The sequence below is a fragment of the Herpailurus yagouaroundi genome, unplaced genomic scaffold (genome assembly GCF_014898765.1).
Source record: "Herpailurus yagouaroundi ecotype Mexico unplaced genomic scaffold, PumYag 141, whole genome shotgun sequence".
Taxonomy (NCBI): Eukaryota; Metazoa; Chordata; class Mammalia; order Carnivora; family Felidae; genus Herpailurus; species Herpailurus yagouaroundi.
This window is the reverse complement of record NW_024412396.1, coordinates 73,272,157-73,295,296: the sequence shown is the minus strand read 5'-3', so window position 1 is coordinate 73,295,296 and position 23,140 is coordinate 73,272,157. Positions and strand designations below refer to the sequence as shown.

At 52.7% G+C, this 23,140-nt stretch overlaps 1 protein-coding gene and 2 long non-coding RNA genes across 3 annotated transcripts in view; 1 reads left to right on the top strand and 2 right to left on the bottom strand.

Annotated features, from left to right (window-relative positions):
- DYNC1H1 (dynein cytoplasmic 1 heavy chain 1) overlaps window positions 1-3,766 on the bottom strand; it is a 77,674-nt gene extending 73,908 nt beyond the window's left edge. Inside the window, exon 1 of the mRNA XM_040478254.1 lies at window positions 3,376-3,766. Coding sequence (XP_040334188.1) covers window positions 3,376-3,634 — 259 coding nt within the window. The 5' untranslated portion in view covers window positions 3,635-3,766. The remainder of the gene's footprint in view (window positions 1-3,375) is intronic.
- A 2,591-nt stretch (window positions 3,767-6,357) lies between these two features.
- LOC121032305 (uncharacterized) lies at window positions 6,358-10,802 on the top strand. The gene is made up of 2 exons (XR_005791207.1): window positions 6,358-6,645; window positions 10,445-10,802. It is a non-coding gene; the product is annotated as an uncharacterized LOC121032305 (long non-coding RNA).
- On the bottom strand, window positions 9,024-20,234 carry LOC121032304 (uncharacterized). The gene is made up of 3 exons (XR_005791206.1): window positions 19,834-20,234; window positions 11,820-12,288; window positions 9,024-10,029 (listed from the first exon to the last, which is right to left on the bottom strand). It is a non-coding gene; the product is annotated as an uncharacterized LOC121032304 (long non-coding RNA).
- Between the last annotated feature and the right edge of the window lie 2,906 nt (window positions 20,235-23,140).

Genomic DNA, 23,140 nt, shown 5'->3' with positions numbered 1-23,140 from the left:
CAAAAACATTCCCCATGAAAACCTTCCACACTGCCGTATCTCTAAGAAGATGAGTACTGCAAAAAGTTCCAGCTTTCTTTCACATTCTTGTTCCTAGCCATCTCTGCACTAACGAAGATGTAAAACCCCTAAATTATGTCTTTTAGGATAAACTGGAACCCCAACCTTAGGAGCAGTGACCAAAGGCAGTCACTGTTTTCAGTCTTAAAGCTCCAAGGCTAAGACACCTGAGTGTAAACAAAACCCAAAACCCACAGCACCAGATCCGAGCCTGGTCACCAACAAACTGGAGCCCGCAGACAATCCTGGCACCACCAGCTGCAGGCTGAAGCGTCTCTCACCTGCTTCTACCTTTTTACCACCCAACCAAAAACGCACTTCAGGTGAAAACTGCTACAGAACATCATTAAATCTATAAAATGCCTATTAAGTGATGAGCACCTTTCTGGCTCTAATTTTAGAAGTACGCTAGGAAGAAAACAATTTCCTACAGGCCAGGAATTACAGACAAGAGGTTTCTGTTTTTCAGATCAGGAGCTGTAATTTGATATTCCTCTTCCCACCAACTCTCCAATCCTTTCGCAGCAAAATAAACTGTTAAATTCACAACCTTTATTCTACACCTTAAGGAATACTGTACTCTAGCAGGAAAGTTTATAGCTAGCTGGGGTAGTTAAAAAATAGATATCTTCATATAAAAATGCTTCTGGAGCGCCTGGGTGGCTCAGTCGGCTAAGCATCTAACCGGCTCAGGTCATGATCTCAGGGTTTGGGAGCTCCACCCGCATCAGGTTCTGCACTGACATTTTGGAACCTGCCTGGGATTCTGTGTCTCCCCCTCTCTCTGCCCTTCCTCCACTCACGCATGTGTTCTCTCTCTCTCTCTCAAAAAAAAAAAAAACAAAAAAAAACAAAAAAAACCATTAAAAAAAAAGAAATAAAAATAAATGCGTCTATATTCAATTACAAGTGTTTGGAAAATTCTTTCTATAAAAAGGGGGAATAAAAAAAGGGAATAATAAAAGCAATTTCCCTGTTCACTACATCAGGACTTCATTCTTGTTGATGGTCTTTACTCAGTTTAAACAATTCAGATCTGTTTTCCACACTATAAAGCAAACCTACTTTTTCACTGCAACTAAGTACTGGATGCTCACATTTGATTAAATGTACAAAGGCTGATGCTAACTCAAAAATCACCCGGAAGACAAGTGCCCGGGTCTGTACTGATGTCTAAATACCTTATGCTAGTTTAGTCAGGATGCTAATAAGACTGATGGGACCATATACTCTCTCTTTAAATTTTTTAAGTGAAAAATAAATTAGAGACAGGTTGAATTATTGGAAGTATTTTTTATTTTTATACATACAGTAATGAGGTAGGATTTCAATTTTAGACACCCTCATTCCTTAGTCAACGCTCAAAAGTGCAAGTCATTATGGAGCCAAGATTTGGATGCTTGGACTGAAATATGAAAATATGCCATCGAGAAAACAGATGATCTGCACAAGAAAGCATACTACAGAAATAGGGCTTCCCAATAATTTTAGCAAAGTTTGGTTCCAACGTTTGAGAAAAGCCAATCTAGAAGCAAAAACTATTTTTTTCCATAAAAAGAAACGGAGACCCAACGTAGAAATCACCAATTTTCATACATAAACTGTGCAATGAAAATACGATCAAGAATTGGTCAAGGTCAAACTACTCAAAATACAGTAATTTAACACAAATTAAGACACACTTTAATAAAATAATGTATATTCACTGAAAAATGACCACAAGGACAGATTCCAAAATGCTGACAGTGGTTATATCTGGGTCGAAGGACTCCGGGTGATTTTTTCTTTATCTGTACACTTTAAATTTTCTATCATGACTAAATACACACTCTTCCTGAAAAAGAGTAGGTGGGTGAATTTTTTTTTTTTTAACACTAGTGGTTTCCATGCTGGAAACATAACCCTAAACATAACAGAAAACCCTAAACAACATTAATAGTCTAAAAATACCTCGGAATGGCTCCTCTGCTTTGAACACTCCACGTGAATCTAAAACATATTCATTCTTTCACACACTCTGACCCTCCCACCCTCCCACCTAAGCAGAAGCTACAATGAAGCCTCTCTCGAGTACCCAGAATAGCCTTTGAAAGAAACAAACTATCAGAAATAAACATTAGCATGGGCGTTGGGGGGGGGGGGGTCGGGAGACAGGTAGCGAGTTCTGTTCTTGACAGACCCGGACAGCGGGTCTTGGGACAATACAGAGCCGCCAGGCAAACATTTTCACACGGTGGCCAGCCCCTCAGTACCAAGGTTAAATGTACCCGGACACCCCCGAGTTCCCAGACGGGCGGCGCCACACCCAAACTGTGCCGCCAGATCTTAGGGGTCCTAGTGAGTCCAGAAACTCTCCCTGAAAACAAGCTCGATTCTCAAGAGGAACCTAGCCGCCTTTGGGAAGGTCCCTATTTGAGGAGACTGCTGGAATGTGCAAGCCTCTTGCTCCCTGTCCCCAAGTGAGTCTCTCTTTAAACAAAACCTGCAAACTAGACTCAAATGTTACAGGGTCATTAAGGATCACCTAAGTATTACAGTGACCCAAGGGTGTGATTAGAGAGACCCAGCAGTGTCCTGGCCACCGAGATGCTGAGTCTAGCCCAGGCAGGGGAGTCAGCTGGTGACTTTGGGCGCGTCACTTCGCCTGAGCCTGTTTGCTGGCGTGTGAAATGGGGCAATACGCCCAGGCGGCAGGGACGCTGTGCGGACCGAGAGGCAGCCCTGGGAGCGCGCATCCACCCTGGACAGGGATGCTCCGCGCCGGGCCCGGGCCGGCCCTGTCACTGCGTGGGCCTCAGCATCTGGCTCCGACAGGGCAGGGCCGGGACGCCCGCCCGCCAGGGCTCCCCACCCCCCCCCCCCCCCAGCTCCGACCCCTACCCCCAGGCTGCGCACGGCTCCACGGGTCTGCCCCTGACACATCCCTCCCGAGGCCGGCCTGGCGCGGCCACAAATCGAAACCGAAAAGCTCATGTGACATTGGAGGCCGGGATGCGGCCTCCGCCCGCGCTCAGCCCGGGAGACGCTGTCTCCACCCAACTCGGCCATCTTGAGGCCCGAGCAGACAAAGCGATCCCATTGTTTTGGGTGACGGCTAGACAGGGAGCACCCTCGTCGTTCCCCGCGACCCGGAAGGGGGCACCCCCGCCACTCCCGCCTGGCAGGGGGTGTGGCGCCGGCCTCGCCGGGCGGCCTCTGGGCCCCATCCCGCGGGGCGTCTGCAGCCCCGAGGCCGCTCCCGCCCCGGCCGCGACCCTCCCCCCGGACCCCGACCCTGCCCCCCCCCCCCCCGGGCCCCAACGCCCGGCCCCGCACCTTTGAGCGTGGAGCGCTCCACCAGGACCGTGTGGACCTGCGGGTCGGACAGGAACTTGCGCATCTGCTCCAGGGCGCTCTTCTCCTCCAGCGCCGCCTCGAGCGCGGCCGGCGCCTCGCCGCCATCCTCCAGCAGCAGAGGCACCAGCTTGCGCAGGTGCTTCTGCAGCACCGACACGTCGGCCACGTTCTGCACGGCCGACACCTCCAGGCCGGCCGAGCCGTCCTCGCCGCCGCCGCCGCCGCCCGGCTCTGACATGGCGCCGCGCTCGGGACCCGCAGGGAGCGCTGGGCAGGCGGCCGCAGCCCCACACGACAGCGAGCGCCGAGCCGGCGAGCGAGAGAAACGGGCACCGGAACCCGACCGTCCGCTAGCCGCGGCCGACTGAGGGGAGCGGACGCCGGCTCCGCCCTAAAGGCCGCCGCCCGCCGGTCCGCCCCGCCCGCGACCCGCCGCCTCAGCCACTAGCGCCCGCCTGCCGCCCTGGCGTCACGACGTTGCGCATGCGCGCGGGCGGGCCCCGGCGACGCCGCCGCGCAGCCTTCTGGGATCTGTAGTCCCCATGCTGGGCGCGTCCCGCGTTTCCCGCATCGCAGACCCTGAAGATGGGAACTTGGCTTGGCTCGTGGGCGGTATGGAGTGGTCAGGGACTATATCTCTCTTGTTCGGTGCTGTGGCCAAACAGCACAGAGCCTGAGACACTCCATAAATATTGAGTAAATGGTGTTAATGACGAGAGCTAACTTTTTTTTTCTTGAGCAGTTAGCCTGTGATCGACATTGCTCTAAGCATTTAACCTATGTCCTCGCGTTGAACGGATGAATGACTACAATGTGTTAAGTGCTAAAATACTGTCATGACATATGTGTTGTTAGATCTGCACGGAGAGAGGGAGAACGTTTTCAGAGGGGCACGAGACGAGGGGCGTGCCACATTGCTAGGCTGGAAAGGGGCGGTTGGGAAGGGGATATTCCCCGCAGAGGAACTAGCCTCTACAAAGACAGAGGAGCCTGAATGAAGGTTGCGGCTGGAGCCCTGGCTGCAGAGGCAATGTAAGGTAAAGCCAGGAGATGACATCCGAACGATGGGATAAAGCCAAGCTGGTATGGGTTCTGGCTGCTAATAACAAAATAATTCCCCCCAGGATGCTGTGATGACCTATGTGACAGCATCTATGTAGAACAGAGCTACTCTGCTAGCAGCGGGGCGGCACTGTCATTCCATGGGCCTCAGCATCTGGGTCCTCATAAGGCAGGGGCTGAGATGCCTGCCGGCTAAAGCTCCCCCCCAACTCGCATCCACCTGGATCTCCTCCCTTACACGGAGATGACAAGGGCCAGAGTCCAGGCTGCCCACTCTCTTGGTTTAGAGATGACAGTTTCTTTTAAGGAGCATTAATTGGCCTTTGAAAGTTCAAACTCATAACTTGCTTCTTAAATTGGGTGGAGGAAGGGAAGCCAAAGGTGTTATTTTTATATCCGAGTGCACAGTCACAGAGCTGAATCCTGATTGGTAGGATGATGATAGGATGATTTGATTCCCCCAAATCATCTTTGGAAAACTGGGAAACATACAATATGCTTATCCTTGCTCAATTACCCAATGCCAAGCCCCAGAGGCTGCTGGAACATGGAAACTAATCAGATGATTCTTGTCTCTGAGGAGCTCATGGAAGAGGGGACAGAGCAGTACCCCATCCTCCTGCCCTCCATCAGTCTACCCTTGTGTGATATGCCCACACAGATATAGATAACTTTCCAAGAAAAATACAAAACAACTAACTGCAACGAGTTTGTTCTGTGATCATAATGGTAACAAATAATAATAATGTCACCAACAGCTAACACTGAATGCTCGCTCAATGCTAAGCACTCTGCTGAGCACCTGCACCCCCACCCCTATGTCCTTTGGGGTAGGAACAGGAATGAAGAGGGAAATCTGTTAGGTGCAGGTTAGCAAACTCTGAATTGACCACACACCACCTGAGACCCAGAAATCCAGCAGCGACCTGGCAGACGGAGCGAGGCTGCTTGCAGCGTGCATGGTGAGTCAGCACCATTCAAAAGACCCCAGGAGACGCAGCCACTTGGGCATCCGAGACACTCAAACATCTGCAACCTGGCCCCGAGCCAGGGCAACGGAGCAGCGGGCTTCGGATTTGCAGTTAGGTTCAAAATTAAAAGTGTTTGTTATTTCCAAGAGGATGGAAATTGAAAGACTCTGAACAAAGATTCATACATTGACCCAAAGTGCTGGCATTTCTGTTTTATAAAGATGTTTGCAGTGTTTAATATGTAATAAGAATGGTCAATGTTGATTGAGTGCTTACTGTACCCAGGGGGCTAAGCACTCTAAATTCCTTAACCCCTGGGCCGCCCCCAGGGCTGCAAGGGGAGGAGATTTCTTGTAACCATGCCCTTTTGGCCTGCTGGCACCGGACTCTGCCCCACCCCCACCGCCCCCACCAAATTCCAAGCTGCCCTTGGATTGGCGGCGGGGGTCCTCCCCCCAAGCCTGGCTTCTCCCACCGCTTGCTCCCTTAGGCGGCTCAGTTTCCCCCTGTCCTACTGCAGCAGAAGCTGCTTTCAATTGGCAGTGGGCACAGAAGGGCGGGGGAGCTGTTGGAAAGAGAATTCGTTCCAAGTTGATGGGGGATGACTGTGGCTGCTAGGCGACTTGTATTTTATCAGAAATCGGGGATGAACTGTCTACACGGAGGAGATCGCGTCCATTCCCCATCCCTCTCTTTAAAGTACTGCGCTGGGTGGCTCCTCGAGTCCCAGCTGGGGGCTCAGTACCATCCCTACCCTGCCTCTCTCCTCTCTCCTTCTCCCGACCCTGGGGTGGCACCGAGCCCCTCAGCGGAAGCCCCGCTGGCTCAGTACCTGCAGGCCCTGCGCCTGGGATCGCCCCTCCTCTCCCTAAATACCATATAGGGCTTGCCCATTCATTCATTCGTTCGTTCGTTCCATGTGCTCGGAATGCAGCAGGGCCCGGCCCAACGTGGGTGCTTGGTTAATGGCTGTGGGACCAACGCATACCCCCGGGAACCGGGTGCTGGCGATGGCAGCAGCCGCCGGTCCACAGGGCACATTTTGGATTTTGACCTTCCAGCTGCTTTAACCCAGGCGGGCCCCGCCGTTCCGCGGCCAGCGCAGACTGCACCGCCCTTCGCTCACCGGGGAGGGGGAGGCTACAGGGCGCTTTTGGATGAGCTGGCCCCAGCACCCGCCCCCTTTCCGCCCGGGTTCGGTCCAGGGGGCCTCAAGGTGAGGCCGGGAGCCGGCTGAGTTGCGGTCCCGGGGCGTGGTGGGGGGGGGGGGGGGGGCGGGTAGGCAGCGCCCAGACCCAGCAAACGGTCTCTTGGTGCCCCCTAGTGGCGCGGAGGCGTAGACACGCGCGCGCGCAAGGAGGCCCTTCCCCAGTCCCCGCGCCCGGGTCCTGGGGGCGCCACCGGGTTCACATTCCCAAGGTCACCCGGGTCACTTGCCCTTTGCTACAGAATGAGTAATGGCAGTGACCAGAGGCGAATCCAGCCTGTGGCCTGGCCTGCATCCCGCCGCCCACTGGGAAGGTTAGAGAACTTTGTGTCTAAGGGCAGATTAGGGGTCACTCCTGCCTAGAGGTCGTCTGAGACCCCTGATGCTCCCCTGGGTGCTCTTCTCCAGAGGTACCCCACCCCTTTCCTCACCTAAGACCTGTGTCCCCAGACCAAGGCCATGGCTCCCTGCGCGCCCTGGACCCCATCCCTTCTCAAGGATATCACTTCTGAATTCTCTGGCTCCCAAACGCTCGCCCTCTCCCGCCTTGATCCTTCCCAGTGGTGCCCAACCTCCTCGAATGCATCCCTGCCTTAAAAAGAAAGACAATCCTGCCACGTTGCCTGCCTGCACCTCTCCATCTTTTGGCTCCAGCAAAATGCCTTGAAAATAAGCGTGGGTGGGGCTGCGGCTCACCCTGCCTTGACATAATGATCAAGAGCTCCCCGACATCCCTGGGCAAGTGCTGCTGTCCAGGTCACCAAAGGCCTCCGCGTGGCCAAATCCAGTGATCAGTCCTCGGTTCTCATCTTGCTGGACTGCTGGGCAGCTTTGATACAGCAGGGCCCTCTCCCCTCTAAATGTTTCCTTTACCTGGCCCTCCTCCAACACTAGGCTCCTTCTCAGTCTCCTTTGCTGGACCCCTCTCCTCTTCCGCATCCCTAAAGGTTGGAGTGGCCCGATGCTGTCTTCAGACTGCTTTTGTGTCCTAACAAAGCTCCCCAAGTGACCTCCCCTAACCCCATAACATTCAACACATCTATACACTGATAACTCCTAACCTTAGAAGCTCCATTTTGCTCCTGTTGGCGTGTTCTAGGAAATATCAATTAGGCCAGGTTGGTTGAAAGTGTTGTTTGGGTCTTCTACATCTTTACTGATTTTTTCTTTTTTAAATTTTTATTAAAAAAATTTTTTTGCATTTATTTATTTTTGAGAAACAGAGGGAGACAAAGCATGAGTCAGGGAGGGGCAGAGAGAGAAGGAGACACAGAATCTGAAGCAGGCTCCAGGCTCTGAGCAAGTAAGTGGTCAGCACAGAGCCTGATGTGGGGCTCGAGCCCACAAACTGACATCATGACCTGAGCTGAAGTCGGACGTTCAACCGACTGAGCCACCCAGGTGCCCCTCTTTTTAACATTTTTAAATGATTATTTATTTTTGATAGAGAGAGGGAGAGAGCGAGTGGGGAAAGGTAGAGAGAGGGGGAGACACAGAATCCGAAGCAGGATCCAGCTCCGAGCTGTCAGCACAGAGCCCGACGTGGGGCTTGAACCCATGAACCATGAGATCACGACCTGAGCCAAAGTCGGACGCTCAACCAACCGAGCCACCCAGGTGTTCCCTTACTGATTTTCTACGTAGTTGTTCTACCCATTCCTAAGAGAGGTGCTGAAATGTCGGATTACAATTGTGCTTTTGTCTTTCTTCTTGCCGCTCAATCTGTTTTTTGCTTCATGAATTTGAAGCTCTGTTATTACATGCATGAACATCTAGCATTGTTGGGTCCTTTTCATGAACTGACCCCTTTATCATTTTGAAATGTCCCTCTAATCCTAGAAGTGCTACCTACCCTGTAATTTACTTTGACTTTAGCATAGCCACTTTGGCTTTCCTTTGGTCAGTGTTGACATCACCTGTTTTTTCCCATCCCTTACTTTTAACCTATTGGAGCCTTTGCATTTAAAGTGGGTTTCTTGGGGCACCTCGGTGGCTCAATCCATCGAACGTCTGATTTGGGCTCAGGTCATGATCTCACAGTTCACGGCTCCTCAGTGATCTCATGGTTCAAGCCCCCATATCGGGCTCACTCTTCCACCAAAGAGCCCACTTCGGATTCTCTGTCCCCCTCTCTCTCTGCCCCTCTCCCACTCACGCTCTCTCTCTCTCTGTCTCTCAAAAATAAACATTAAAAAAAAAAAAGTGGGTTTCTTATAGGAAGCACATAGCTGTTTAATTTTTTATGTTTTTATTTTACTTTTAAGAGAGACACAGTAAGAGCAGGGGAGGGGCAGAGAGAGACAGAGACAGAATCTGAAGCAGGCTCCAGGCTCTGAGCTGTCAGCACAGAGCCCCATGCAGGATTCAAACTCATAGACTGCAAGATCATGACCTGAGCCGAAGTCAGACACCCAACCGACTGAGCCACCCAGGCGCCCCTGGTTTTTGCTTTTTAAAAACCCTATTGGCTAATCTCTGTTCTTCCTTTGGGGTGATTATCGACATGGCTGGATTAAGTCACTATCTTGCTATGTGTTTCTACTTTCCTACCTGTTCTTTGTCCAGAACGGAATTCTTCCTTCCCCAAAGCCCCTTATCTCAGCAAACACCGCTCCCTCACCCCTCTGCCCAGAGTGTCCCTTGGTGCCTCTCATATTCCCGCATGTCTCCATCCGGCCCGACAGCCAACTCTGCCATTCTCCCCAAATCATCTCCCAAATCTGACCTCTTCCTTCCTGCTGCACTGTGGCGCTATGGGCTCTCGGTCAAACCCCTCTGGCCCTCCCCTGGGCAGCTGAAGAGCTGCCTGCAGGCCCTTGGGGAACATCTTTATAAACATAGGTCAGAGTGGCCGGTTCTCTGTGGCTTCACATCCCGCTTAGAGGGAGAACCGTCCTTGGCTTGCCCACTTAGGCTCTGAGTGATCTGGTCCTTGGCCTGCCCTTCAGACTCATCCCTCTGGCCGCCTTGGTGTGCTGACCTTCCGTTGTCCCTGATGACACCAGGCATGCCTCGGCCTGAGGGTCTTTCCCTTGTCCTAGAATGCTCTTCCTCCAGAGTCTTAAAGGGCTCACTCCTTCTCTTCATCAGCCTTCTGCTCAAGCATGACCCTTCAGAAGGGCCTTCTTTGACCACCTTCCCCACCACTCGCCCCTTTATTTTCTTCAGGGCATGCTTCTCTGCACAGTACTATTTGTGCTCCTCACTCATGGTCTGTGCCCCTAATTAGAATGTGATTCCATGAGGTCAAGGGTTTTCTCTTGGTAATGGCAAATCTTAGTGTGTCTGTGCTTAGAACTGTGTCTTGCTTGCTATGGGTGTGGAATAAACATCTGGGGCATAAGTAAGTAAACAGAGTACTTCTATTCACTCCAGATGAATTACCAGGTGATTCTAAAAGGGCAGAAATTTAAAAAAAAAAAATATCACTCAGCAACTAAGTTATACGCACATCAAAGCCTAATTGTAAAGAAACTGTCACAGCTGATTTCTGTGATATTACAAATGTACACTAAGTGCCCACGTGTCACACCCACACGTCAATCCCCAGTCTAATTCAGGCCTTTGCAGTTTGTCTCATGATCGAAATGGAGCCGTGATGCATCCCTTCGTTTCCTCAAGACTTTGAGAAGAGGGGGCACAAATGCAAAGTTCTAGATGCATCCTCACGAAGAGTCACTTGATGGGCTATCTGGGGATTTGGGAGGCCACCTGTTGTGGGTTGAAGTGTGCTTCCCAAAAGACGTGTTGAAGTCCTAATGTCTGGTGCTTGTGAATGTGACCTTGCTTGGATATTGGGCCTTTGCAGATGTCATCAAGTTGAGATGAGGTCATTCTGGATGAGAGTGGGCCCTAAATCCAGTGACTGGTGTCCTTACAAGAAGAGGGAAACATGGACCCAGACACATGACCCACACAGGGAGAGCGCCATGTGAGGACGGAGGTGGAGATTGGAGTGATGGCTCTACAAGCAAGGGCGCAAAAGGTTGCCAACAGCCACCAGGAGCCGGGAGGGAGGCATGGGGCAGTAAAGGTGATTCTGCAAGTGGAAATCCTGCAAAGCAATCTTGACAATTGTAGGGTATTGTGAATCCACTAGAAACCACCGAATTTTGGTGAATTGACGTTATGTGAATTTTATCTCAATAAAAACTGCTTTTATTTTATTTCTTTAAAAGTTTATTTATTTATTTGGGGGGGGGGTGCAGAGAGAGAGAGAGGATCCCAAGCAGGCTGTGTGCTGTCAGCACAGAGCCTGACCAGGGCTCAATCTCATGAACCGTGAGATCATGACCTGAGTGGAAATCAAGAGTCGGACACTGAACCAACTGAGCCACCTAGGCATCCCAATAACATTTTCAAAAAAATTTTTTTAACGTTTATTCATTTTTGAGAGACAGAGAGTGTGAGCAGGCAAGGGGCAGAGAGACAGACAGACATATCCGAAGCAGGCTCCAGGCTCTAGGCTGTCAGCACAGAGCCCAACGTGGCGCTCGAACTCACAAACCGTGAGACCATGACCTGAGCCGAAGTTGGGCACTTAACCGACCGAGCCCCTTAGGCACCCCTCAATAACACTGTTTAAGTGGACATGGGGAGAGAAAAATCAGTGGGAAAAGTGTGACTTCCATGATCTCCCAAACATGAGAAACTTTCCCACTGGTTAGAACTATGCAGGCAAATAGAAACGGCAAAGCTAATCTTTGCTGGGGACACTCTAACTTTCAGAAGCATCAAGAATGAACGAGCTTCTTTCTTTGTTCGAAAGCAGCACAGATACTCAAATCAGAACGGCCTCGAGGAGATGAGCATCTCTGCGACGGTGACCACACACAAGTTCACGGAGCCGTCCCTGCTTGTACAGCACCTGATGCCACAGAACCATGCACTTGGAAGTGGTCAAGGTCGTAGATTTTAAACTATGTGTATTTGGGGCGCCTGGGTGGCTCTGACTTCGGCTCAGGTCATGACCTTGCGTTTGGGGCTTCGAGCCCCGCATCGGGCTCTGTGCTGACGGCTGGGAGCCTGAAGCCTGCTTCGGATTCTGTGTCTCCTTCTCTCTCTGCCCCTCCCTGCTTGCACTCTCATTCTGCCTCTCAAAAAAATAAAATAAAACATTAAAAAAATAGAAAGCAAATAAATAAACTATGTGTATTTAACCACGACTTAGAGGAGATACTTACCAGGAACAGTATGAACAGTGTTCGCCTCTTCCGCTGTGACTTAGGACGTGCTGCGAGCATCCTTTCTGGACCTCTGTCGGTTGTCGCTGTCTGTTCCGCGTCGCAATGAGCTTCCAGCGCGGCCTTCGCACTCGCACTCGGGGCGACGCGAAACGTGTCGAGGGCTCTGTCGGCGTGGGGGCGTGGCCAGCGTCACTTCCGGGGGACATCGTCCTTCTCATCAAGTCGGCCTCACCAGGCCCCTCTGGCCGCAGCTCTTTCTTCTGGCCCCGTCGCTGCTGCACCTGGATTTGCCTCCAGTGTCCCCACCTCCCGTCCTTGCCACTTTCTCACCTCTGTCGGTCGACTCCCGGCTTCGGTGACGCGCTTCCGCAGAGTAGCCAGTGTGTCCATCAGGGAAGGTGGCACGGCTCCCGACCTGGCTGGTGTGCGGGCGCTGAGTAACACGCGGTGACCGGTCACCCACGGGCTTGGGAAGAAGCGCCAGATGGTCACTGATCAGGAGGCGCGGCTGTTGTTTACGTAGTGATTTGCAGGCTGGCGGGCGAGCTCAGGCAGTCTCTACCCGGTGCGGCGACTCAGTTAATACACAGGGTCACTGACACTTGAACTCTGTTGTTGAGGGACTGATGGTGTTTTCCTAGACCATGGTAACTAAAGTTTCTGCATGTTGGAACCATGCGGAGCAGGGGCTGCCTACAATGACATTTCCAACCCCCCTTCCCACCTTGCCGTTCCTTGTCTCCATTCAAGGAGGAGCTGGCCCCGGACCTATAGTCCCAGGATGGAAGCAGAAGGTGCCTGTGGGTCTTTTGGACTTTGTTTCCCCTCACCCCCCAGAGCCCAAGCCCTTCAGACAACAAAGGGGGGTGGAGGAGGAAGGCAGAACTGATGTGTCCCTTCTGGGCCAGTGTCCTGGAGAAGCCGGGTTGATGAAGCATCTTGGACCACAGGGAGACCACCCTGGTCTGGGGTGAGCAGAGGTAGGTGAGGGGGTCTCCAGTCGCCAGAGAGGCTGGCGACTGCCTCCAGTCGCCAGAGAGCAATGCAGGAGGGGTCCGGCACCCAGGTGACAGGATACCAGGCAGGCTGGCCCAAGAGGGTCACATGCCCGGTGAGGCTGGGGACAGCGCCGAGGCGTGGGACTGGGGGGCTGCAATAACCGGTATGGGAAGATAACCAGTGGCAGCAGGCTCCCCCCACAGGGCCCTAACCCTGCAGGAGTCCTGACGTAGGAAGGGGGCAAGATCTGAAACTGATGGCCGTGATAGTGCCCATGGAATCGTGGAATGGGCGCTTGGGGCAGAAATCAGGCTGTCACAGAAAATGGAGGCAGTGGCACTGTCCACACACCTGAGTCCGTGGCTGGAGAGTCATGCCTGTGATGACTGGGGCTGTGCCACCACCATGACGAGCTGGCCTGTTCTAATGGCCACACTCACAGCACTGACGGGATAGGTTATTACTACTGGTCTGAAGATGTGAAGATAGCAGGCTGAGGCAGAGGTAACTTGCTTAAGATCTCATAGGTACCAAGATGTGAAGCAGGGGTTCAAACTCGGATACTGCTTGTGCCTAGAGACTTTTTTTTTTTAATTATTTATTTTGAGAGAGAGCCAGCATGGGGCCCGACCTGGGGCCCGAACTGTGAGATCATGACCTGAGCTGAAATCAAGAGTCAGATGCTGAACCGACTGAGCCACCCAGGTGCTCCTGTGCCTAGAGATTTATAACCACCAGAAGTGCGTGGGCTGGGTCCTGTTCTGTCATTTCTCCTGTCCCCAGTGTAGCACCAAGCACGGGGGATCTGTTGACCAGTGCCTGCTCTGAGCTTCAATTTTCCATCTATAAATGGTGATCTTGGTGCAAACGGCGATCTCAGAGGGTGCTCAGGGATCTCTGAGCATCTGCCCAGAAACAGGACACAGTCAGCCTGCCTGCCAGAGGGAGCACAAATCAGGGGCGTCCTGACACCTAGCGGCTGCTCAGCATAATTGCAGGTCCCAGCCCCAGATGCTCCCAAAACTCGAGGGCTCCTGGTCCTGGTCCTCTCCATGTCCGGTTCAGCAGCTGCCTGCTGCCCTAGACAACTTTCCCTCCTTGCCAGGCAGGGCAGTGCTAAGCCAGAAACTGAAGAGGCTCAGGTGCCTATTTATTCAGTTTCATTTATTTCCGTAAGATCTTTCATTCTAGGATTGCGGGATGGGCAGAGGCTGAATCTCCTTCCTTCCTGCTGAGAGAAGCCTATTGCTGGTCGAACACAACCACACACATCCATCCAAAAACCTGCTCAGTTCAAGCATATAAGTGTTCACTTTGGGTTTTTTTAGTTTATTTTGAGAGAGTGTGCACATGAGCAGGGGAGGGGCAGAGAGAGAGACAGAGAATCTCAAGCAGGCTCTGTGCTGTCAGCACAGAGCCCGATGTGGGACTCGATCCCATCAGAGCAAGACCATGACCTGAGGTGAAATCAAGAGTCAGATGCTTAACTGACTGAGCCACGCAGGTGCCCCACTAGTGTTCACTTTTAAGAAAGAACCTCCGACTTTACTCCAAAGAATAAATGTAAACATTTTACAGAGACCACCCGAAATTTCCAGCAGAATGCGCTGGGTCTGGTGAGATGTAAAGCACAGGACACCTACTGTCCTGTTAGGTTAGGACTTTGCTTAACTTCGTGCAATGCTCACTTTCGCCATGGGTGGAGGGGAACACGTCAACATTTTTATGGACAAGACAAAACCCTTCTGCACCCTGAAAGTGACAGGACCTAAAATGGTTTATCAGAAAATGTTATTTTATCACAGTAGATGCTGGCATTTCCTGGCATTGCCAGTCAGGATTTAAGTTTGACATCAATTGCTGTTTCTCTATATTGAACACTCTAGTATGTATGTATGTATGTATGTATGTATGAATGAATGAAGGTTTTTTTTTTTTTTAATTTTTTTTTTCAACATTTATTTATTTTTTGGGACAGAGAGAGACAGCATGAACGGGGGAGGGGCAGAGAGAGAGGGAGACACAGAATCGGAAACAGGCTCCAGGCTCCGAGCCATCAGCCCAGAGCCCGACGCGGGGCTCGAACTCACGGACCGCGAGATCGTGACCTGGCTGAAGTCAGACGCTTAACCGACTGCACCACCCAGGCGCCCCGAATGAATGAAGGTTTTAAGTAATCTCTACACCCAGTGTGAGGCTCAAACTCACAACCCTGAGACCAAGAGTCACATGCTCTCCCAACTGAGCCAGCCAGAAGTCCCTAGTATTTATCTTCTTTTTTTGTTTCGTAATGTTTATTTATGTTAGAGAGAGAGACAGAGTATGAGTGGGAGAGGGGCGGGGGGTGGGGTGGGGAGACACAGAATCTGAAACAGGCTCCAGGCTCTGAGCTGTCAGCACAGAGCCTGATGCGGGGCTTGAACTCACGAACCGCGAGATCACAACCTGAGCCGAAGTCAGACGCTTAACCAACTGAGCCACCCAGGCACCCCCCTAGTATTTATCTCTAAATTGAGTATGTAGACGACCCTGCACTTCCATTCCTCACCTAGAGTGAAGACAAAAGCAAGACCCTATACTAAGAGGCACATCACCCATCAAGGCACAGGGAGCTGTCTGTGCATAGCAACTTGGAGGCTGTCAATGTTTGTTTTTCAAGTAGGTGCCACGTCCAGTGTGGGGCTTGAACTCACCACCCTGAGACCAAGAGTTGCATGCTCTACGCTCTACAGACTGAGGCAGCCAGGCACCCCTGTCAATGGGTCTCATCGAAATGGGTGGCGGGGGTCAACTAAGTTCAGGAATCTCTGGACTAGACAAAGCTTAACCTGTTTCTTCATGACAGGACTTTTCAGAGCCTCTAGGAAGTCCTTTGAATCTTTGGGGACAGGCGCAGGTGCAACATTTCCCAAGCTACTTGGCTTTGGGCCTCTTTTGGTGGAACATCAATACCCAGCCCCCAAGGGGCTAGAGATCTATGGGGATACTTGGAGAGCACTATCTAGAACCCGGAGCCACGTGTTTGATAAACATGGCCGTTATTGCAGGGTTTTTAAAAATGTTTGTTTATTTTTGAGAGAGCCAGCGCAATGGGGGAGGAGCAGAGAGAGGGAGTCACAGAATCAAAGCAGGCTCCAGGCTCTGAGCCAAACCTTGAGATCACAACCTGAGCTGACCTCGGAAGCTCAGTTGACTGAGCCACCCAGGCACCCCATTGTTCGTTTTGCTTTTAAGGAAGGCGACCAGTCCCTTTTGCCAGTCCTTATTTTGACCAGAGGGAGTATTCTGCAGCCACACATCAGCCTCACTCTGCCCCCCTCCCCCATACCCCCGGCTTGTCGAAGGACACATCTGTTATGAGGATGGCTTTGCAGTTTGGGCTGCCTTGCTGGCCCTGCAGTGGGTGGCGAGAAAGGCCCGGCTCACGTAGAATCCTGGCACTGCTGCCACCAGCTGTGTGACCACGGGTGAGTCCCTTAATCTCTCTGTGCTGAGGTGTCCTTCTTTAAATGAGGCCCGTGAGCAGAACCACCTCTGGGGCTGTGTGAGGTCAAGTGGCAAGGCTGCCAGCACAGGGAGTGATCAATCACAGGCTGTCCTACTGACACCATTAGCGGTAACAGTAAAGGTGACGGTGCCGGAGCCCCATCTGCACCGATGGCAGGTCCCAGGTCTGTGGAGGAAGCCGACTTGGGGAACAGAAGGCCTTCGAGGGACAGTTTCATTTTGTGGTGAAATACACAGGTTTCCTTTACTGAAAAGCAAGGATCAGAAGTCTTGTTTAAATTGCATCTTTGTTTCTTCAGCTTTAAAACAAATCGTGGGGGTGCCTGGGTGGCTCGGTGGCTTAAGCATCCGCCTCTTGATAGCGGCTCAGGTCGTGATCCTGAGGTCGTGGGATCAAGCCCCGCACTGGGCTCTTCACGGACAGCCCAGAGCCTGCTTGGGATTCTCACTCTTCCTCTTTCTCTGCGCCTCCCCTGTGCATGCACACACGCTCTCTCAAATAAACGTTAAAAAGAAATAAAACCAATTGTGGTGAAAATACATAAAACTTACCATTTGAACCATTTTTAAGTGTGCAATCAGGGGCACTAAGGAAATCTGTAAATTTGTGCAGCCCTCACTCACCACCATCCATGTCCAGAATGTCTCCATCATCCCAAACAGAAATCTGCAACCCATTAAACCATAACTCCCCATCACCCCCAGCCTGAGGGGCGGTTCTGAGAGGGGACAGTCTGGGGTGTGGGGCTTCTCCTCAGTGCCCTTCCTTTTGCAAAGGACCCAAGAGCCCCACTCAGCTGACACCTGTCAGGCAGAACACCAAAACCCAAATGCAGCCCCAGCCCTAGCGTTTACTCAGACTTAAAGCCAAGGAAAAGGTCGGCAGTTTTGTGCTGCTTTAGCCTCCTCTCAATACTGCACCTTCAGAAGAAAGTGAGGTGCACAACTTCATGTGATGCGGTGCCCTTGATGGAATCCTGGCACCAAAAAAGGACACCAAGAAAAACTAAGAAAATCCGAATTATGGGCTTTAGTAAATAATAACGTATCGGGGCACCTGGCTGGCTAGGTCGGTACAGCATCCGACTCTTGATCTCAGGGTCACGAGCTTGAGCCCCATGTTGGGTGTGGAGCCTTACTTTAAAAAGTAAATAAATAAAATAAAAATGCTCCCACTGTGTTTCCCAGATACTCTTGTTAAAGCACCTGACTTGAAAATAAAAGAGACAGTCAGGCAAGGGATACTGTGATGACCGAATCCGCCAGTGAGCCCCTCCTCTTGGGGACCAGACATCCTGATGCTGCTGGTGGGTGGCTGTGGGAGTCGGGGAAAGGCCGCGAGAAGTGGCCACACAGTCTGCACAGCTGCAGGCCCTCCCTGTGCTGTGAACACTGTACCTCTGGGCCCATGGTTCCAGCGCCTTAATTATGCTCCCAGACCACAAGCTTTGTTTTCTTTTTTAAGGTTCGTTGACTTATTCTGAGCGACAGAGGCAGCATGAGCAGGGGAAGGGGCAGAAAGAAAGAGAGGGAGAGAGGGAGAATTCCAAACACGCTCTGCACTGTCAGCGCAGAGCCTGATGCGGGACTTGAACTCATGAAACCATGAGATCATGACCTGAGCCGAAACTGAGAGTCGGGATGCTTCAGTGACTGAGCCACCCAGGTGCTCCATCCCAGACCACAAGCTTTTTGAGACCTGGGAACGCCCAATTTTCTAGACACTGGGGCTAATGATGGAAATACAGTCCCACTTCAAGGCTAGGGACACAAGTGACAGGTGGGGGTCCCGAGGACGAAAGCCGACCCCCTTCTGGAGGTGCTGCATAGGCCTCCCACATCACTGTTGACCCTCTGAGAGCCCAGCTCTGGGTGCTAGGACACACCGCGTGGCGCTTTCGCTCCCACCGGCTACCTTAGCATGTGCACACCCTGTGTGGCGGCCTCGGAGCTCAGATACCTGGACAATGAACGATGCACAGGGAGACAGACTGGTCAGGGCCAGGTTTTCCCCATGAAGATTCCACAGCCTAGAGTGGGGGTCAGGGACAGGAGAATCAAGTGGAAGAACAGGGCTGCTGCCCGTCCTGGGCAAAGATGACAGAGATGCCAATGTGGTTTTGGGGACGGAAGGCAGAATGCCTTCCTGCCTCCGGAGGGAAGCTAGCAAGAACAGCAAAGAAGCTCATGTGGGGGCTGAGCCTGTCTTAAAACCCTTCCACGGCCTTATCTCAGTTGAAATTCCAAGCCCTTTTTGTGGCCACCTGTTACCTCTCTGATGCCTGCCTACTCCTCAAAGCCACACTCCGCTGCAGGTTCCCTCCCACCGCGGGTCCCTTGCACGCCCTGCGCCGTCTGCCTGGATGCTCTTCCCTCACTTCCTTCCAGTCACCTGCTCAGTAAGGCCTACCCTGCCCCTTGTGTAAAGTTGTCCCCACCTCTTAGACCCTTTCTCAGTTTTGGTTTTTCCCAGTAGCCTGCATCACTTCGAACACGGTGTGAACGTTTACTCTGTTTATGGTCTCTCTCCTGCACTGGAAGGGGAGTTCGAGGAGGGCGAGGATGTCTACCTCTTCTGTTTAATGCTAGATCCTCAGCGCCTGGAGCCAGCGGGTGTTTGACGGATTCTTGTTGAACCGAATGGATCAAGCCGCGCGGGCGGGTGGTTCTCCTGGGGTCCTGGCACATTTCTCCCGCCCTCCTTCCAGTTCCGGCTTCCAGGCCCCTCCCCTCCCACTGCTTCTCTTCTTCCCGGCTCTGCCTGAGGCTCTTCTGTCCCTCGTGTAACAGGCTCCAGAGGCCAGCCAGTTCTGCCCCAGTCAGGAGGGGAGACTGGGAAGCACCCGGCCCCGCCCTCCAGGGTCACCAGTATCTTGAGCGAACAGCAGTGACAAAAGGGAGCGTCCTCAAGGTTTGGGTGACTCCCAAGGGCATGGACAGAGGGTGGTCCCGTTGGCCCACTTCTCAGGGTGCAAAAGCCACCTGGTTGAGGGTCTGCAGGTTGGTCGCGCTGATGTCTAGGTTCAGCCTTGGCTCCTCCACTTCCAGGCCGTGAGGCCTCAGCAGTCTGTCCCCGACTACAGGCCTCAAGTACACTACGGACACTGCTGTTGTAAAGTTTCAGCAACGTTAAAAAAGGAACAAAAGGCCCCAAATGGGAGTCACTTGTGCTAAACCTTTGTCAGCGATCCAAGGCTTCATACCTAAGCTAACTGCGGTTTCAGCCCCTCCCGGGAACGGGACCTAATTTAACTAGTCATCTAGAACTACCTGGTTAGCACTAGTGAGGTTATCTGGCTGACAGACGCCTGTCTCTCGCTAGAGGAAGGTGACCTCGCTTGAAAAGCCGCCACCCTTTGCTAGAAACCTTCCTTTTTCTGGCCCACTTAGGTCTACGAGAGCCTCCCGTTTTCTACAGCGCCTCAGAGCTCCTGGCCACTGGCGGGATGGGACGCTGTCCCGCTCGGGAATTGCCGAATAAGGCCAATCAGATCTGCAAACTCACCCAGCCGTATCTTGCTCAACCGTCTGCAACGAAAGCCAAGGGGCCCGTCACACAACCCTTGGCGGAAGTCAGCCGAGGGCAGGGGCTCTGCTCTGCTCAACAACCTCACCCACGGTCAGCTTTTCGGGACTCCCGGTTGGTCCTTCAGGCCATCGCCCTGCTTCACACGGCCGTGCACGTCCCCGCTGCCTCCCATAGGCCTCCGGCAACGCTGTTCCCTGGACAACCCTGGGACCATCTCACAGGCGAGGGCACCGAGGCCGCCCAGCTCACTCCGAAGACCCAGCAGGCAGATGGCCGGCCCGTCTGCACAGGACGAGGGCGGAGGCCGGCACCGGGGGGAAGCCTCAGAGCTCGGCCGTCCCCAATTCCGGCCCCCGGTCTAGGTCCCCAGCTCTCTCCCGCCACGGATAAACCAAGAAGGCCGCCGCGGCGGTCACGTGCCCCCGCCAGCCCGCTCTGTCACGTGAGCCTCAGGACCAATCCCTGAGGCCAGAACGGGGAGGCCTTGGGATTGGCCCATCCCGGCCAGGGGGCGGGACTTTGCTCGAGGACGGAAGCCTTGGCCGCCCCTCCCCGCCCAATCTCTGTGATCCGCGTGAATCTCGCCCTCCCGCGAGACCTGGCGTCGGGCTGCGGCCCCTGACACCCACAGTGCCCCGGGCCAGAGTGGAGCTGTAGCATTTCACGGTGGCCTCGCGTGGCGCTTGCGTCATTTTCCCGAGCCGGCCGTGAGATTAGGGCGCTCCTCGCCCTGAAACCTTTGCTCGCCTCCGCACCTCTGTCCCGTTTCGGGAGCCTGGGACAGATTTCTTAACGTGGCCCCAGGGGCCAACCACCGTTGTCACTTCCCTGCCTCTGACATCTTGTCCCTCCGGCTTCCGTTCCTTCCTCAGGGTCGTCATGGCCTGACTTGTGCTCCCGGCACTCGTTTGATTTTTGTCGTTCAGCCAGACTAGGGATACGGCAGCCGTGGTCCTTGGCCGGGCTCCTGGGGGCCGTGACCCCTTCGAATTATATGCACATTAGGCGGTGTCGGTGCTCCTGTTGTTGGGGGTGGCGGTGAGGACGTCCATCAGACTCAGATGTGGAGAAACCCCAGAGTGGCGGCTCCGCACAGGACCATCAGGGCCCAGGAGCGCCCGCCTGTGTGCTCTGTGGGCACAGGGCCTGCCATGGCGTTCAGGGGTGCTTATTACATGGAAGAGAATCTCCTAACCTCATTTCCCCCAAGTACCCTCTGCTCGCACCTCAGTCTAGTCCCACAGGCCTGCTTCCTATACCTGCACGCAACTTTTTAAAAAAATATAATTTATTGTCAAGTTGGCTAACATACGGTGTATACAGCGTGCTCTTGACTTTAGGAGTAGATTCTCATCGTTCATCACTTGCAACACCCAGTGCTCATCCCAATAAGTGCCCTCCTCAATGTCCATCACCCATTTTCCCCTCGCTCCTGACCCTGACCCCCCCCCCCCCATCAACCCTGTTTGTTCTCTGTATTTAAGAGTCTCTTATGGTTTGCCTCCCTCCCTCTCTCTGTTTCCCTCCTCCACCCCATGGTCTTCTGTTAAGTTTCTCAAGATCCACATATGAGTGAAAACATATAACATCTGTCTTCTCTGCCTGACTTATTTCACTCAGCATAACACCCTCCAGTGCCATCCGTGTTGCTGCAAATGGGCAGATTTCATTCTTTCTCATTGCCAAGTAGTACTCCATGGTGTATATAAATCACATCTTCTTTATCCATTCATCAGTGGATGGACATTTAGGCTCTTTCCATAATTTTGCTATTGCTGAAAGTGCTGCTGTAAACATTGGGGTGCATGACCTGCACACAACTTTTGACGACACTTCTCCCTGCTGGGATCATCTCCTTTCCTCTGCTGGGACATTTTTTTTTTTTTTTTCACCTTGCCATTAAACTTTGGGCCATGAACTGGCTTGGGGAGGCGTGCAGCACAGCGCCAGAGACTGGAGGCACAGTGGTGAACAGGACAGGTCCAGGCTCGTGGTCTACTCGGGCAGACGGTGAAGTTGGAGACGAGGGAGACTCTGTGAGTGCCTCAGGATTGGGCCCCAGGGAGATCTGAGATTGAAGGGTAAATAGCTAATGATCAAGTCAGGGTGAGAGCAGGGAGTAGCAAGTTGGAAGGCTCATCGTGGGTAAGATTTAGCTTGTCATAGGAGGAGAGTAGAGAAGGTAGCAAGGCCAGCGTTTTGATCCTTGGAGGGTTGTTAGGTAGAGTGTAGACTGATCAAGTGAGTGATTTTGGAAGCCGCCTCTGGCTGCAAGCGAGAGCCAGATGGCTGTTCCTGGGAGGTGGGCAGGCAGGAAAGGAAACAGCTGAGCAAAGGCTGGAGTTGAAATCTGAACACGTGGGGGAGACTTTCTGGGTTTCAGTTTGTCCATCTGTAAAGTGTGGGGGTTGTATTCCCATCTTTAAGGTCCTCCCACCTCTGTCTCACATTCAGCAACCCTTCAGGTGGATGAGAATTTGTAAATGGTTATAGTGAGGACAGAGAAAGATGAAGAGAAGGAAGGGAGGCAGGAGAGAGAGAGAGAGAGAGAGAGAGAGAGAGAGAGAGAGAGAGAGAGAGAAACACAAGGGGACACGGAGGACAGAGGAGCAGCGTTTCAAGGGGATAGCAGGACCCAGAGGCCTGCCCAGGCCAGAGAGCCGTCCCTAGATTCAGGCCCTCGATGGTACTGCTGTGTGACCTTGGCCGGCTCACCCAGTTCCCTAGGTCTCAGGTTCTGCCTCTCTGATGGAGATACCAGGCATAGATTGATGCTAGGTGACACTGCACTGGTCATGGCTGGGCACATACCAGACTTGAAGGCTGAGGGAGCATTAACTAGGGCATGTTCTGGACACCTGCTCACCTGCACACCTGAGTTCTGGGGGTCCGCCACCAATGCCCAGGGGTTTTAGTTGCTTCATCCATAAATCTGGGGACAAGTGAGGGTGTCATAGAGGGCAAAGCAAGATCTTAGGACCCCACTGGCCTGCATTTGGATTCTGACTCTACCTTTGACTAGCTAGTGAGTTTGCGTAAATCCCATAATCTCTCAGAACCTCAGTGTTCTCATCTGAAAAATGGGGACTCGCAACACCGACCTGTGAGAGTTGGATCAGACGCTGTGTGCCAAGGGACAGTCCAGCTTGTTGCAGGCGCTCAGTACGTGTCGTTTCTGTTGCTTCCCCTCTTCCAGCTTTGAGGAGCCCGTGGCTGTCAGGCTGGAGAAATGTAACCGACTACATAATGTTTGTTCCTCTCATCCCGCAGGGTTTAATTTCAT